Here is a 16,634-nt window from a genome sequence, read left to right as displayed (position 1 = left end):
CTGGTATAGTCTTGGTGAACACCCTCCCATCCAGGATCAATGAAGGTCAGCATCTGCTTTATCACTTGGAGCTGCAGGGAATGGCTGCCTGAGGTGATAAGACTTGAACCCGAGTTTTTCAGATAAACACCAGCTTTCAGTCCATCACTCCATCCTGCCTCTCTTTAAAAAAAAAAAATTATGGTCCAGGGGCAGCTGCGTGGTACAATAGATAGAGCACCAGCACTGAAGTCAGGAGAACCTGAGTTCAAAACTGGCCTCAGACCTTAACTGTGTGACCCCGGGCAAGTCACTTAACCTCAACTGCCTCAGCAAAAAGAAAAAAAAACTTATGGTTTTATTACTATTATTACTATTACTATTATTCTCCACTCCATGTACTAATCTGGAGCAGCGCTACTCAATGTCCAAGATCAACAGAGATCAGGATGATCAATCAGATCATTTTTTTTTAGCCTGGACATGCATTTCCAGCTTCACATGGAGCCCCCAGGAAGGAAATGCCTTGTGTTGGCAAAGATCTACAACTGCTTAAAACTAACGGTCTTAGAGGGCTACCCAGGAAGGACCTCCCTGCTGCTTCTCCCACACCTCCCTCCATCTCCAGACTCTGCCTATTCATCAGCTGGTCCCCATCCCGGGAACGTTTTCCATCCTCACTACCGTGTCCTGACTTCCCTGATTTCTGCCAAGACTCCTTCTAGAAGGGGTCTCTCCCAGGCGCCCCTGCCGCTCGTGCCTTCCTTTGGGGGTTACCTCCCAAGACCACTCTGCATCTGTGGACACATACTACCCTGTTTCACAGTGATGCCATATGGTTTCCACAACACAATACAGAACGCACTTACAGAATGCCCTACATAGCATTTAGTTGTCCAGTTGTGGCTAGCTCTTGGTGACCCTGAGGAGCTTAGCTTTCCAATACTGTCCATGGCCTTTTCTTGGCAAAGATACTGGGATGATTTGGGATTTCCTTCTTCAGTGGATTAAGGCAAACAGAGATTAGGTGACTTACTCAGGATCACACAACTAGTGAATAGCTGAGACTGGATTTGAACTTGGGTCTTCCTGTTAAAGACTAATGACACAATTTCTCATTAGCTGAGATTATAGACTATATGTTAGTATCTAAAAAGTACTTTTTCCATTGTTTGATTGGGAAATTTAATAGCATGTTGCTGGGATTCATATGATACCCACTGCTTAAGAAACGGTCCCAGCTGTTGCTTGGTCTAGAAAGCATAGATGAGCTGCTATCTGCATCAGAACAGGGAGTTTCCACACTGAGTTTCCTGCACTTCCAAAACCACAACCCTCTGTGAATCGATCAGAGTATTTGTAGACAGTGAAAGTTCTCTATGTGAGTTTAAATACTAGCTAGTACAGCACTGAAAATGCTAATTAATGAGCATAATTTTACACAAGAGATTTTGCTGCTCAAATTTCTCATTCAATTCCAAGTTTTCCCTCCATAGTAAGTCTTATCTACTATCCCAGGCTGGTTATCTGGAAAGTGGTCTAAGGCCATTGATCACCAGTGTGAATTACACCAAGAGCAATGGACTCCTGCTATAAGATCTTTGAGGGCAATAAGAGAGACTCTCTTTTGTCCCTGAGTCCCTAGGTCCTAGACAAGTGCCTGGCACATAGTAGGTGCTTAATAAATGCTTCTTGATTGGTTAGTTGATGGGAAATGGGCCCCATCCTTTGCTCAGGACTGGTTGAAGGCATGAATGTGAAGCAGATGAAGGCAGACTTCGGTACTTCCAGCCTTCTAGCCTTTGCTCCTTTCTTTTCTCACTGGTGATCCCCTGCTCCACCCACTGGCAGTGCTCAGTGACCTCAACTTCTCTCCCCCTTTTCCTATCTAAATGGGCTCTCAGGATAAGATGAGCTATCATGGTACAGTGAGATGAACACTGAATTTAGAGTTAGAGGAACGGGCTTTCAAGTCCTGCTGGGTTATTTATTGCCTTGCCACTCTGGACAAGGCATCTGCTCCCTCTGAGCTGCAACTTTCTCGTCTTTAAAATAAAAGAGCAGGACTAAACAATCTTTAAGGTCCTTTCCAACTCTTAAAACTATGATAATCTTGAAAACTCATTTACACGTAAATGGATCTTATAAATTCATACAATCAAAATGACTGATAATAATTACGACAAGAAAAGATAGATTTAGAATTAGGAGGACCCTCACAGCCCATCTGGTATAACCCCTTCATTTTCCTCATGGGAAAGATAAAGGTAATTGAGTCATTTCAGTTACTTCTGACTCTTTACGACCCCATTTGGAGTAGTCTTGGCAAAGATATTAGACTGGTTTGTCATTTCCTTCTCCAGTTCATTTGACAGATGAGGAAACTGAGGTAATCAGAGTGAATTGACTTGTCCAGGGTCACACAGCTAGAAAGTTTCCAAGGCCACATTTGAACTCATAGAGATGAGTCTTCCTGCCTCCAAGTTGAGCACTCTATCCACCACACTACCTAGCACCACCTGGAATTTGAACCTGGCTTCTCTAGAGCCAAAAACTTTCCAACATTACTCTCCCTACCCCAAGTTAGTTTTATTTTTACCAGAAATTAAAATTTTTAACATAAATAAGTTAGGTTCAATTTCATTGGTAGAATTTTAGCCTTCTGTCTTGGGGAAGGGATTTGGAAAGGCTATGGAACTTTCAAAGCAATCCGTAAATCATAGCCCATCAGAAGTCCTCTAACCTGCCTATGTGTGAGATATCCCTGAACACGTCTTCCTAGATGAAGCCATCTGCTAAGTCCTCAGGCTCTCCTTCCCATTGATGGCAGAGTAGAATTCTGTGCTCCTAACTTGGGTCACATCTGGGGAAAATTGGAAGAGAAAACCCATTCCCAGTCACATTTCCCTGTACCCCAAAAAGTCAGGGGAAAGGCAAAAGCATAAAGGGGCTCATGGGAGCTGACAGGGCCACCTATTCCATCTCCCATTAACAGGTGACTTGGGAAACAGCCCATTTTCCCAAGAGCCCTAGTCATGAAAGTAGGCTTCCAAACAGAGGTTCCTATAAAATCTTTAGGAAGATGCTGTGGATTAGAAGGAGCAGAGAGTCCAATTTCTCCCAGGGGCTTTTAATTTGGTTAATGTGAATCTACCAAGAATTCTAGTATCACTTTCAGACAATTCCAGGAGCAAGTAAGTAATTTCCTCTTAGTGCAATAGAGTTCATTTGCATGTGCAAAAAGGGAAAAAAAAAAAATGTTAAACCGTAATTGTACGAGCTAGCACGAGTAGAGTATGTGTTCATTTTAAACCCTCTAGAAGTTGGTATCAACATCACTACCTCCGAGATCTGTTATTTGTAATAGAAACAGCTGTTGTACCTAATGAAAACACTTGAAATTTTCATTTGAAGCAGCAGAATTATAGCGGCACCTCCAAGTTCCACATAGTTAAAGGGTCTGTCAAAATTCTCATTACCTACCACCATTTTCAGGATTCTGCTTTGTTATAGGCCTATAAAAAAAAAAACTAGCAGGAGGAAACTTGATTCATGAATGCTGACCTCCTAGATTCATTTCCATTCCTTTGATGTTTGACAAGACAGCGAGGGTGGGTGCTTGAAATTCTGATTTATTATTTTTTACCTGATTAGCCAGGACTCTGGAGGTTTCTTTGACTTCTCAGGATTTCCATTTCTTGCCAATTAGGTCAAAAAATTGGTTATTATTTCAGGAATCTACATATTTAAAATGAAATGGGGGCATCTGGGTGGTGCAGTGGATAGAGCACCAGCCCTGAAGTCAGGAGGACCCTGAGTTCAAATATGACCTCAGACACTTAACACTTCCTAGCTGTGTGTCTCTGGGCAAGTCACTTAACCCCAATTGTCGAGAGAGACTCTGGACATTTTTCCTATGTCTCCCATACCTGGACCACTCTCTCTGCTCATCTCTTAGTAGCTTCTTTCAAACCCCAATAAAAATCCCACCTTCTACAAGAATTTTCAATTCCTGACAATTCCAGTGCCTTCCCTCTCAATTATTTCCTATTTATATTGTATATATAGCTTGTTTGTGTAGATTTGTTTGTATATTGTTTTGTTCATTAAATTATGAACTTCTTAAGGGATATATGCTTGAAAGCTTAATGACTAACTTACTGCTTCTCACCACAACCCTGGGAAGTCGGTGCTATTGTTATCCTTATTTTGCCAATGAAGAAACTGAGGCAGGCAGAGGTCAGGTGATTTGCCCAGTGTCCCACAGCTATTAAGTGTCAGAGCCAGATTTAAATGAAGGTCTTCTTGTTTGGGGTCCAAAGTTCTATTCACTGTGTTAGTAACTAGCAAGATCCTTGAGGACAGAGATCGTGTTGATTTTGTCCTCATGTCTCCCATAGTTCCATGCATAAATAGATAAATAAATGCCTACTGAATGTAATTGAACTGAATTTGGTGACTTGATCATTTCATTGAGGAAAAGTGGGTTATGTCAGTGAAGGGCACTTGATGATAATCAAATTATATTCAGAGAACTTAGAGTTCCTCATATTCAACCTTCCATCTCCCTCCCTCCCCAATCCACCCTCCAAATCCAACTGCCAAAAGGATGATTCTAAAATCCAGCAGCCCTTTCCCCGTGATGTCCATTGCTGCCCTTCCTTGTAGGGAGAAAGGCTCCAAAGAAATAGCTGTGGTGCAGAGAGATTAAGTGGCAGAGAAGCCCAGAGACCAGCTCTGAATGAAGGGGAATGGAGGGAGCGAGATCATCTTTCTCCTAGGCATTTTCAGACTTTAGAAAAACACTCTTTTGGGAAGATGAAAAGCCATATAGATTCAGAGATTAGAGAAATTATTCTCATTTAGTCCACTCTGATATATCTTCTCTGTAATATATCATGAGTACTCTATGCCATGGATTGAGCCTTGTAAGACACCAGAAATGTCACATTAACCAACTCCCTGCATATGGGGCTGCCCGTGTGTGTGAGATGTGATTAAATCAACTTTACCAATAAGGGGGAAGAAAGGATTAAGCAGGAAAAATGACAAGGTTTAAACAGGATTAAGAATATTTTTAAAAGTTATCATGTATGGTGAATCTGGATTGCTCCTACTTTAAGATCCAAGGGCCACAGTGGCTGGGGACTACTCTAGCTGCCATCTGACCTCATAAGTCCTGCCCCCAAGTTTCTGCTCAAAGTTCTCTCTTCATATCTCTTTAAACAGTATTTATCTCTTTGTCTCTGTCTCTGTGTATGTCTCTCTCAATCTGTTTCTGTCTCTGGGTACGTGTCTCTACTCTCAGTCTCTCTGTGTGTATCTCTGTCTCTCTCACTTATCTCTGTATATATTTCTCTGTCTCTTTTTGTCTCTGTGTGTCTCTGTCTCTCTCACTTATCTATCTCTCTCTCTCTCTCTCTCTTTCTCTCTTTCTGTGTGTGTGTGTGTGTGTGTGTGTGTGTGTGTGTGTGTGTGTTCTCTCTGTCTCAATCAGGTCCCACGATTTCAATTATCATCTCAACTCAGGTCTAAATAGATGTCTCATGGGAATTTCAAGCTCATTAGATCCGAAAGAGAACTCACCATCTTTCCTCCAGAACTCATCCCTCTTCCAAACGTCCTTATTCCGTAGTGGGTACCACCATCCTTTTAGTTACTAAGTCTCAGCCTCAGAATTATTTTCAACTCCTCATTATCCTCACCACAAACCCAATCGGTGCCGGTTTTATCTCCTGTACTGCGCCCGTCCCTTTCATTTCCTCACATTGAAGCATTTTATTTGTAACCATGTTTTACACCCTTAGCAAAAAAATTTCCAGGATTTGCTGTGTGTGGTTTGGTTTTTGCTTCCTTGTAGCCTATTATGCCACAAATTGATGGAACGATAGCATATCATTCTGCTGCTTTTTCATCTTTCCACAGAACATCCTATCCGAAGATAATTATACCGCACTTATTTAATCAGCCCAGGAAGTTCACAACAATCGTTCCCATTCTGTGGTCATCGGCGATCTCAAATTCACTCATGGTACCGGCTTCCTCGTAGCTAAGAACTAGACGATTACTTTGGAGCTCAATGCAATGAGAGCCTCGAACTTTCCTCATTCCTTCACATTGTTGGTGTTTTGAGGACATCAGCCAGGATGTTCACATACATCATAGAGACAGCTCTGCAAGATGGCACAGAGAGAAATATAGGTCCAACTGTCCCTGGACACCAGCTAGTTCGGCTTCTTATCTGGACTCTGATGCAGGCCCCCATTTGGGCTCAAGTCTTTTTCCATTCCAGTCCATCTTTCCCACAGTTGTCAGGTTATTTTCCTAAAGCATAGGTTTGAACATGTCAATAAACTTAATGACTCCCAATTACTTCTAGGTTAAATACAGAACGCTCTGTTTGGCATTTAAAGCCTTTGATGATCTATTTCCAACTTGCTTTTCAGACTTAACTTTCATTACTTCCAATCTTACAGTTCAGCTTTCTTGTCATTCCTTATTCTTGACACTCGCTCTTCCACCTCTATGCCTTTGCGAAGGCTATACCTCATGCCTGGGGTGCATTCCCTACGCACCTCCAACTCTATGTTAAATCCCAATATATCTTTTTTTTCCAATATACCTTCAAATGTATTCTGTGTATTTATCGATTTTGTATATTATTTTATGCAGAATGTGTTAACTCCCTCATTAAAATGTAAGCTGCTTAAAGGCAGAAACTAGGTTTTTACTCATCACCTAACACAGTGACTGGCACATAGCAGCCTGTTAAGTAATTTCTTGTTTGATTAATTGACACAAGTACAATGGATGGATGGATATGTGGGTGAATGATGAATGGTCAGATGGATGGATGAATAGAAACTGAAAAAGATTTAAAGGAAGTTCAGGAAGGTCAAAGTCCTATAACATGGAGCAAATGAATGTATACCGGAATTTGGCTTCCTTAATTTCATTAGTTTATCCATCACAGCATGACAAAATTCATTAATCCAGTTAGAATTTATCAAACACCAATTATGTGCCAGGCACTGTGCTGTATGTTGGAGATACAAAGATAAAAATAAAACAATTCCTGCCTTCAGGGAGTTTTACATGTACAGAAAAATCAAATACAAACTATTTAAATTCTCAATTCAATTCCTGTTTTCCTTTTCTTCTGATAATCTACTGACCCTCATGAGGTCTTTAATTTTTTTTTCTTTCTGAAAATCTAAAGGATTGTTAGTTGTTTTACCACATTTGTGCTATAGGACGACATTTTAGGATGCCACAAGCAAAATAAAAGAATGTAGTAAATTCTTCCAAAAGTTTTAAACATAGTCTGGTTATTATCCCCTTTTTTGAACTTCTCTGCCATTTTCTCAATTTGGACACTGCTAACTTTTTCAGATGACTCATAAATATCTGCCATCTCCAGTCATCCTGATCTGTATCTGGCCACTAGACCCAGATGTCTCTGGAGGGGAAAGTGAGGCAAGTGACCTTGCACAACCCTCCCTCACTTCAATCCAGTTCACTTGCATGTCATGGCTTCACCTCCCTGATCCCATGGTCCCCTTCCAGAACAAAAGACAAACAACTACAAACAACAAAATACCTACCACTTAACACTTTATATTAATGTGGGATATTCGCATTCCTGTCTCAAGGCACATCATTGGTTGGGTCTGAGATGGGCTCCCTTTGAGTCTGAGATGGGCTCCCTTTGGGTCTGAGATGGGCTTCCTTTGGGTCTGAGATGGGCTCCCTTTGGGTCTGAGATGGGCTTCCTTTGGGTCTGAGATGGGCTCCCTTTGGGTCTGAGATGGGCTCCCTTTGGGTCTGAGATGGGCTCCCTTTGGGTCTGAGATGGGCTCCCTTTGGACAAAGTGGTTGATCACACCTTCCCTTCTCTCTCTTTCCCTCCTGAATACCAGGACTGGACTGAGGGTCTGAAGTTGTGTGTTCTGGTCCAAATTCTGCCACCAATGATAGATGGAACCTTAGCTAGTTATTTAGCCACAGGTTCCTCCAGGTCCAAAATGGAGAAATTAGATCAGGATAATCTGTAAGGTTTCTCCAGACTCTAAAACCCTATGACCCTCCATAGATGTCTCTCTCTGATGTTCCTATATGGAATGGAGATGGCCATTCCAAGACCAAGCCAGGTCCTCCCAAAATTGAAAAGCTTCAAGCACAGACACATTGATGGACAGATTATGCTTCATTCTCATGTGCTGAAAGTGAGCTACCAAGTGATGGGTTTTTTTTTGTTTTAATTGTGGAGTGCACATCAATAAGAAAGTCAGTGTAGCACACCAGAAAGACTGCTGCATTTAAAATCAGAAGATCTCAGTTAAAATCACAACTCTGTCACCTTCTGTGTGACCTCAGCAACCCTTCACTCACCTTTATAAAGATGATTTTGAGGCTGATTTCCCTTCCAGCCCTTCATCTCTATATTATATGGATCTGGTTGCCATTCTTGAAATTGCAGCTAGGTGCTACAGGGGATAGAGCACCAGGAATGGAGTCAGGAAGACTCAGACATTACAAGTTGCTTAACTCTGGGCCAATCACGTCACCCTGTTTGCCTCAGTTTCCTCATCTGTAAAATGAGCTGGAGAAGGAAATGGCAAGTCACTCCAGTATCCTTAACAAGAAAACTCCAAATGGGATCACAAAGACTGAAAAATAACTGAAAACAACAATTTTGGTGTTGTTATCTCAGTGCACTCTTAAGTTCTCAGCAGAGGTAGTATGCTGTACTAGAGAAAGAAAGGACTGGCCTTGGAGCGAGGAAAAATGGCTTCCATTCCAGCCTTGGACACACACACAGTCATGTGACCAGAGAGAGCAATCAACCTCTCTGGATTTTATTTTCCCCATCAATAAAATGGCTGAGAGACATGGCCTCCAAATTTTCTTCCAGCTCAGATCTGAAGCTATGAGCTTGCAGAATTCACCTAAGACATGGAGACATTGAGATCTTTTGGATGGAGGCAGTGTGCTTGTTGATGACATTAGAGATCTTTTTGATCACTAGTTAGCACTAAACCATCAGAAATCCAGCCTGAAAGGAAACAGGAGAATGTACCTTTAAAAGTTGTGGGGGGGAGGGGAGAGAATATTAGGGCATCAGGCTGGCTTGTCCCTTCTTCTTCCTGCCAAAGGACGCAGTGGTTTAACCATAACCCATATCCAGCTCCAAGAAAACCTCCCTGTGCTCTACCTGCAAAGCATGGACCGCACATCTGACAGGCCAGTATTTAATGTCAGAATTTCTGAAAGACAGAAGACGTGGGCTTCTTAACACAGCATGCCTTGGTCACGGACGCAAAGCTTAATCAAGTAAATTGAGACCTTGCCTTTTTGTATGAATAGCAGACTGCTATTATCTTGTGAGTTCCGATGAGAATGTCTTTCTTCAAGTTTTAACCAACATGCAACAGTAACACGGCTCATTCCAGCAAATGCAACCCTGGTCAATTATGAGTCCTCTTGCACTTTAAAAAAGGCCCAACTTTTGATTTTTAGTGGCTCATTCAGAAATGCCATTTGCTGTTGGACTAATTCAGTCTTTCAAGAGGGAGAAGAGCCAGAGATATATGTCACTAAGCAACTCTAGTCTGTGCTTGAATGTTGTTGGGGGAAAAAGCACAGGGTGGGGAAGAGAGGGTGGGGAAGTAAAAAGGGAGGGAGGGAGAAAGATGTGAGAGAAGCAGAGAGGGACAGAGACGGGAAGAGAGATAGAGACAGAGACAGAGAGAGATAGACATAAGAGAGACAGAGGCATAAAGACACCAAGAAAGAGGAAGACAGGATGGGAAAGTACAAAGAGAGAGAGGAGGGAGAGAAGAGCAAGAAAGGCATTTTATTTACTGATGCATCAGCATTCAGTCCCAAATCCTTCCACAAAGTATTCCAAAATGGATTGCCCAGACCAGCCTATCATTCACCAGTAGAACTTCTGGCAGGCTAATGTTTGGGTCGAACACATGGTGGCAGCTGTTTGTCCCAGAGAGTCAGCCTTCTTTTCAAAAATTCAGCAGCCGTGTCACTCATTTGCAAGGGAACTTTCCTAGCAATCAGGCTTCTCCTGTGTGCAATGTTTTTAAGGAGTCCCCAGTTTCCTTGTGGATCTGCTCAGCTTCCATTGATGGGCTTTCTCACTAGCATGGCCCAGTAGTCCTGTAAAGAGAGGGCTCTTAACCTGGGGTCCATATCTGATTGCAAGGAAACTGAACTTGAATAGAGTGGAAATAACGTCTTCATTTCACTAACTTCTAACTAAAAAAATTTCCTTTAATTGTTTTTAAAAAGTGCTCTGAGAATGGTTCCACTGGCTCCAGCAGCTTCCCGAGTGTTCCGTGACACCCAGGAACCCCTAATCTAGAGGACAGATGGTAGACCCTCATTTGCTTTAGAAGCTAAAATGAATCCAAGAATGACAGGAGCCTTTGTCTAGGAAACTTTAGGTGATTGTGTTTCTAACCGTCCAATACAGGAAGAAGAATAGGGTTGAACCCCAAAGCCAAGAAACATTGTCTCCCCCTTTCCCCTCGGAGGAATGAGGGCATCTGAGTGAGTGGGAAGGCAAAGTGGTGCAATGGAAAGCCTGGTGGACTTGCAGGCAGGCACAAGATCTGAGGACTGACCGTGTGACCCTGACAAAATTATTTTGTGGCTCTGTGGCTCCGCAAACAGTTCTGCCTCCAGAGAGATACTGAGCTCCAGGCTTACATTTTTGGACATGGTAATTAATGATGGGGATTTATTTTGCTTTACTCTATTATTAGGGTTTTGTTTTGTCCTTTATCTAGATTTTTAACTTGGAAGAATTACAGATAATAATGCCCCCAAAAAGACCAGTGAAACATTTTTCAAAAGCACACAAGAAACAGAAGGAAGTTTAGAAGAAAGCACAAACAAAAAAGATATCTTGGAAAGTAACATGTGGAATTTATTATGTACTTCTTTTTTCCCCCCAAAGCAAGCACTGTGAAATGGAGATGTCTCATCTCATATGCAATCCTCCTTTTGTATTCTGCTATGCATATGGAAATGCTCTCTTTTTTGGTGTTAAAATTCAGAAAAAAATAAAAAATAAAATTAAGAGATTGGACAGGATGCTCTCTTGGGGCTCTGCCAACCCTGATGATACTATGAGCCCTTCATTTATTAATTGCCTACTATGTATCCAATACCACGGAAATAAAGATACCACACCGTTCTCCATAAAGTGGCCAAAGTACTACTGTAAAGTTTAGGTCTGACCTGATCACTGTTCTTTCAGCAAACTCCCTTGAACCCTGAGCAAATCGTTTGAATATTCTGAGTTTCAATTCCCTAAACTTTAAAATGAAGGGCCTCAAAGGTCTCTTTCAGCTTGACCTCTGCGAGCCTATATTTTCTTCCAGTTCAGTCGTTTTGAACTTTTTTAGTGGCATGGACCCCTTGGGCAGTTTGGTGAAACCTGTAGACCAACCAGGAAAGATACCATGCATGGAGAAATAAAAGGTAAATGGATGTTTACTGGTTCTTGATTTTTACCATCAACTCCCATTTTTCCACCACTATTGCCATTACTTTAGAAACGGAAGTATCCAGCGTTGATGCTCTGCTTTGGAGAACTTATAGTCACCATCACATCGTGATCTGGGCTTCTGTGGAAATCATCTCAAGAGCAGCAATAAATGAAAACGAAGAAGCACCACAGACTGAGCCCTGCCAACATTTTCTAATGACCTAGTCATCACCAATGGCATATAGTCATCATGTTTTGAACCTTTCCCCAATGTCAAATAAAGAAGTAGAAATGACATTTAGACAAAAAAGTAAAAAAGGGATCTGGATGTTCCTGCCTGTGCCCATTTGAGCAAATCACTCAGCCTGCCTTTAATTCAAGGTCTTCATTTGTAAAATGAGAGGGCTGGACTGTTTACCTTGATTATCCCTCCCAAATCTAAATCTAGGAGTCTGTGAGCTCAACTAAAGTAAATATACACAGAATAAAGAGCAAGAGATAACAAAAGGTATACTGGAGCCAATCTGTCCTGGCACATGAGAGCCAATTGTTAAATTTTTAGTATAATCATTTGAATCTTGGAAAATGGAACATTACAAGTCAAGGCTGGATTTGTCCATTTTTTTAAACTTCTGTTCTTAAGAAAATGATGGGGAAAATGTTAATAATATGCATTAAACTTAAAAAGTGTATCATGCATGTATTTCCCCCCCAGAGAGTCAATTGTTAAACAATTATGAGCACATAGTAACACATGAACAATCTCAGGGTTATACTGATCACCTAAAAATGTTTAGGAATAACTGCAACATGTTGATTAGCTGTTCTAAAGAGAATCTATCAGAGAATGTAGTCATAATTTTCACAGAATGAAGAGACATGAAAAGATGGCAATCTGCCTTAATGGAATACCCACATTGATGAGATTCTGGATTCACTGATTTACAACCTTCTCATTAGGTGGTCACGATGAGCAAGAAAAGCTAAATTGTAAATCTTCCCTAGCTTCAGTAGGGGAAGAATTCTTCTTCCCTTTGTGGAGATGTGACTTCCTTTTTTTATATATGTTGTTCTCTTTTTTTACTTATTTATTTTTATATTTACTATCTTTTTCTCTTACTACTCTCCCCCAAGCAATTTTTTGAAAATCTTGGTGGAGGGGGAGAGGGGAAGAAGTATTGCATATCCTCATAGTTCAGCAAAATGGATTCTTACTATAACCATGTCCAAGAAGGTTTGTCTCTTTCTACATTTTAAGTTCATCATCTCTGTGTCAGGAGGAGAGTTTCAGTTCTCTTCTTTTGGACTTATGGTTTATCATTACATTGACCAGAGTTCTAAAGCGTTGATCATCATTTTTCTCTAGAATGTTTTCATTACACAAATTGTTCTCCTACTTCTATTCATTTCCTTCTTTATCAGTTCATAGAAATTTTCCCAGTATCCTCTTGAATTTCCCCTTTCTCCATGGCATATAATACAACCATATTCCATTACAGTCATATACTATAACCATTTCACCATTCCCTGACAGGAGGACCTTCCTTAGTAAAGTTGCTAAAAAGCTAAAAGAGCTAGCAAAAAAAGCAAAAAAAAAAAAAATAGTCCTCTCTGAAGAGATATCTTTCACTGATATCTTTAATATAGAGGGGTGTGATTTTGTTTCCCAGTATTTTACTCCAAGCCCACTCCCAACCTCATCCCTTTGTGAAGATAAGACCTTTCCTAAAATCCACTCTCCTCTAGGGGTGTGATTTTCCTTTCAAAGCTAGTGAACCAAAATGGCCACTCCTGCTAAACTCACATGCTCCACTTCTCCCAGTGTTCTTTTAACTGGCTCATCTCAGGGAGGGATGTTGCTGACAAATTATTATTTTCATCTGTCTCCTGCACTCCCATCCCTGCTATATATATAGGTTGTGAACCCACGGCCAGATTGCTCCAGCAGATCCAATTTGGAGTTATAGATCCTCAATAATTTAAATATGCTTCCCTTCTGCATTTGTTCTCACTCCTTTCCTAATCTCATCACATGCATTCAAGTATGTGGAATTGGTATAGAATCAAGTAACTCTCCAGCTTTTAATATAGTGTTGTAAGTATGTCAAGTAAATGAAACAATAACCCTTTAGGAGATAACAGTTCTCAGTGTAGTCTTGCAGACACAATATGGGGAGGGGAAAGAAAGAAACTGCATGGGGAATGGGGAAAAGTAAGGGAAAAAATAAGGCAAATAAAAGGCAGGTGAAATGAACCCTCATTCCTACATGACAGATGAGTGCAGTCCAGATCTAGGATATCCTTCCTTTCCTCTCTATGGAACTTGGGTTTTTAGGGCTCCTCCTCAGTGCCTTGGTCATGGGGAACAAAGACAACCAGAGTGTAACTCAGCCCATGATGGGAAAATTCAATGTGAGGAAAAAGGGAAGGAAACACTTTTTTTTAAAGCACCTATTAAGTTCTCAGCACTGTGATGGGCACTGTATATATATTATCTCATTCTATCCTCACAACAACCCCATGAAATAGATGATATTATTCTCATTTTTCAGTTGAAGAAACTGGAGAAAGACAAAGAATCAGTGGCTTGACTCTCTATCTTTCAGATTAATTCTACAGTCACCATACACCCCCTGTAAGAGAGGAAGGGAGGAAAGAAGGGACTTATTACCAATTAGAGCTGTCCACGAATGGTATTTGCTCCTTCGGGAGACTATGAGTTCCTCCTTTTTGGAGCTATTCAAGTAAAAATCAGTGTTGTAGAATCAGAGCTTTTTGTTCAGGTGTAGCTAATGCCAGATAGTCCTCAGAGACTCCCTCTAAGCTTCTGTAATCGTCCAAATGTTCACCTACATCTGGAATTCCTTCCCAAGTGATGTCATTCTTCTTCTTTGATTATTTGTCATATTAGTACACGACATATTGCCACAGTGGATTCTCTTTGATTATTTCCCAATTACTTCCAATAGGAACATCTGGCTATGTATAGATGTCCTACATTCCCTTCATGCTCAATGAAACTGCAGTTAAACCTCAAAGATATTACTTGCAATTCCATTTTGGAAATGAGAAAGGAAAGTAAAACAACTTCTCCCACCCCATTCCCTTGCCACATATACATATATACACTGAAAAAAAAAAGCAAAAAAATAATCCCAGCTACTAGGAATCCAACAAAAACCTCCTTTGGGGCTTTTAAATATCTTACTTGAGCTGTTCCTACTTTTCCTGCCTTCTCACACTTCCTAGATATCTCTATAGGTTCCATCCTCCATCCTCCATGGCCTTGGAAACCCAACTTGATTGGTCTGCTTGTTCTTCCTCATATCGACATGCCATCTCCCCTCACCATACCTTTAACCTGTCTCTAATTTAAGCCTAGAATGCCTCTTGGAATTCTTGGTTTCTTTTTGAGATCTAGCTTAAGTACCCCCTTCTACAAGAAAAGAGATTTTTCTGATTCCTCCAGTGATCAAAGCTTTCCTTCCTAAAATTACCTGGGATTCATTTGGCATCTATCTATATACATACCTACAGGTTGTCTTCTCTAGTAGAATTTAAGTCACATAATGGCAGTGAATTCACCTTTGTATTCCAGTGCTTAGCATAGTTCCTTATATATAATAAGCAATTAATAAATGCTTGTTGGCTGATTGATGACAGCATCCCAGAAATAATAAAACATCCTGAAACTTTTGAATAGTTAAAAAATATATGTATATATATATATGTGTGTGTGTTTATTATATATATATATTTAATATATATGGATATATACAAATATTTCATATATTATGATAGATTGGGGCAGCTAGGTTGTGCAATGGATAAAGCACCAGCCCTGAAGTCAGGAGGACCTGAGTTCAAATTTGATCTCAGACACTTAACACTTCCTGGTTGTGTGACTCTGGGCAAGTCACTTAACCCCAATTACCTCAGCCAAAAAAAAAAAAAAAAAAGATAAGATTGATAATTTTTAATCATACAGATATATTTTAGAGAAAGGGGCTATGAAGAAAAACTGATAAATCAAAATATTCATCCTCAGAGTTTCTTTGTGGGGAGGGGGGATGTATTTAAGGAGCATGGGTATGTCTTGATTTCTAGAACAGGGCTTAGAAGATTTAACAGGCACTTACACAAGACCTGAATGAAACCAAAATATAGCTCTGCGCATCCTGGATGACCTTCTCATTTCTCTGACCAGGATCAGTCTGACAGGTCCAAAAGTCTTCTCCTCATTGCTATTTCAAGAGCATCTCTTTTTGCCATGACACAAAGAGCTTGTCAATGAGAGATAAATCTCACATACAATTTAACTCAGAAGTTTCCTCCCAAGCCTTACAATTACCGTATGGAAACATATGAACTTGGTACATTTTTCTTAGGAAATGTTTTTATCACCCCTACTGGACTATAAGCTCTTTGAAGACGGGAGGATGTTTTATTCATTTTAGTATTTTGTCTAGTGCCTAATGTGGTGGTTTTCAGAGAAATGCATCACACATATTGAATAAATAAAAGGAATGAGTAAATGAGGAGAAAAAACAAAAACAAGGCTATGATAACACAAACTGGAAATTACCCTATTCTTTTCACACATATCGACAATTCTCACATTTATTTCACACACAAAGAAAAAAATTCTTTAAAAATATATCTTTCCAAAGGACAGTTTCAAGAAAAAAAAAGGAAAAAAGAAAGGTCTCTAGATGAGAGGAAGCAGTCAAAAAAATTTTAATCTCATTTTTGACTGACGAATAAGCTTGCAATTCATCCTTGAAGTTAATCTTTTTCTATTACCAAAAGAGAAATTTGCCTTTGCAGCCTAGCATTTTATTGCATTTATTTTATATATTAAAATATTTACAGTTCTTTATAATTCGGGAGAATAACAGAAGAGAAGTGCCTACTACTTGGTAGCTAAATGAACCATGGGACATCTTCCATTCTGCATTGAAAGTGGGATTAATATATAGTTCAGAGCAATTGACTGGGAGCTCATTCAATCATTTATAGTATACTCATTATACCTTTCATCTTTTCAAGAAATACAAGAATGAAAGTGCCTCTACGTGGCCCTACAGGAAGACAGAGGTCTTTCATCATCTGCTTTATGACTTAAAAATGGTGCATGGGGAGGAGG

At 40.3% G+C, this 16,634-nt stretch overlaps 1 protein-coding gene across 4 annotated transcripts in view; it reads left to right on the top strand.

Annotated features, from left to right (window-relative positions):
• The window catches only part of SPATA16 (spermatogenesis associated 16), a 261,200-nt gene that overhangs the window by 234,674 nt on the left and 9,892 nt on the right, over nucleotides 1–16,634 (top strand). Inside the window, exon 11 of one of the 4 annotated variants that reach the window (XM_031957675.1) lies at nucleotides 5,905–7,280. The exons of the other annotated variants lie outside the window; for them this stretch is intronic. Within the exon in view, the coding sequence (XP_031813535.1) occupies nucleotides 5,905–5,943 (39 nt within the window). The 3' untranslated portion in view covers nucleotides 5,944–7,280. Of the gene's footprint in view, nucleotides 1–5,904; nucleotides 7,281–16,634 lie in introns of those variants that run through there. 4 annotated transcript variants of the gene reach the window in all.

The sequence above is a fragment of the Sarcophilus harrisii genome, chromosome 3, assembly GCF_902635505.1.
Source record: "Sarcophilus harrisii chromosome 3, mSarHar1.11, whole genome shotgun sequence".
NCBI classification, from domain to species: Eukaryota; Metazoa; Chordata; class Mammalia; order Dasyuromorphia; family Dasyuridae; genus Sarcophilus; species Sarcophilus harrisii.
Note: the sequence above shows the minus strand (reverse complement) of the source record. Positions and strands in the feature narration are given on the sequence as shown.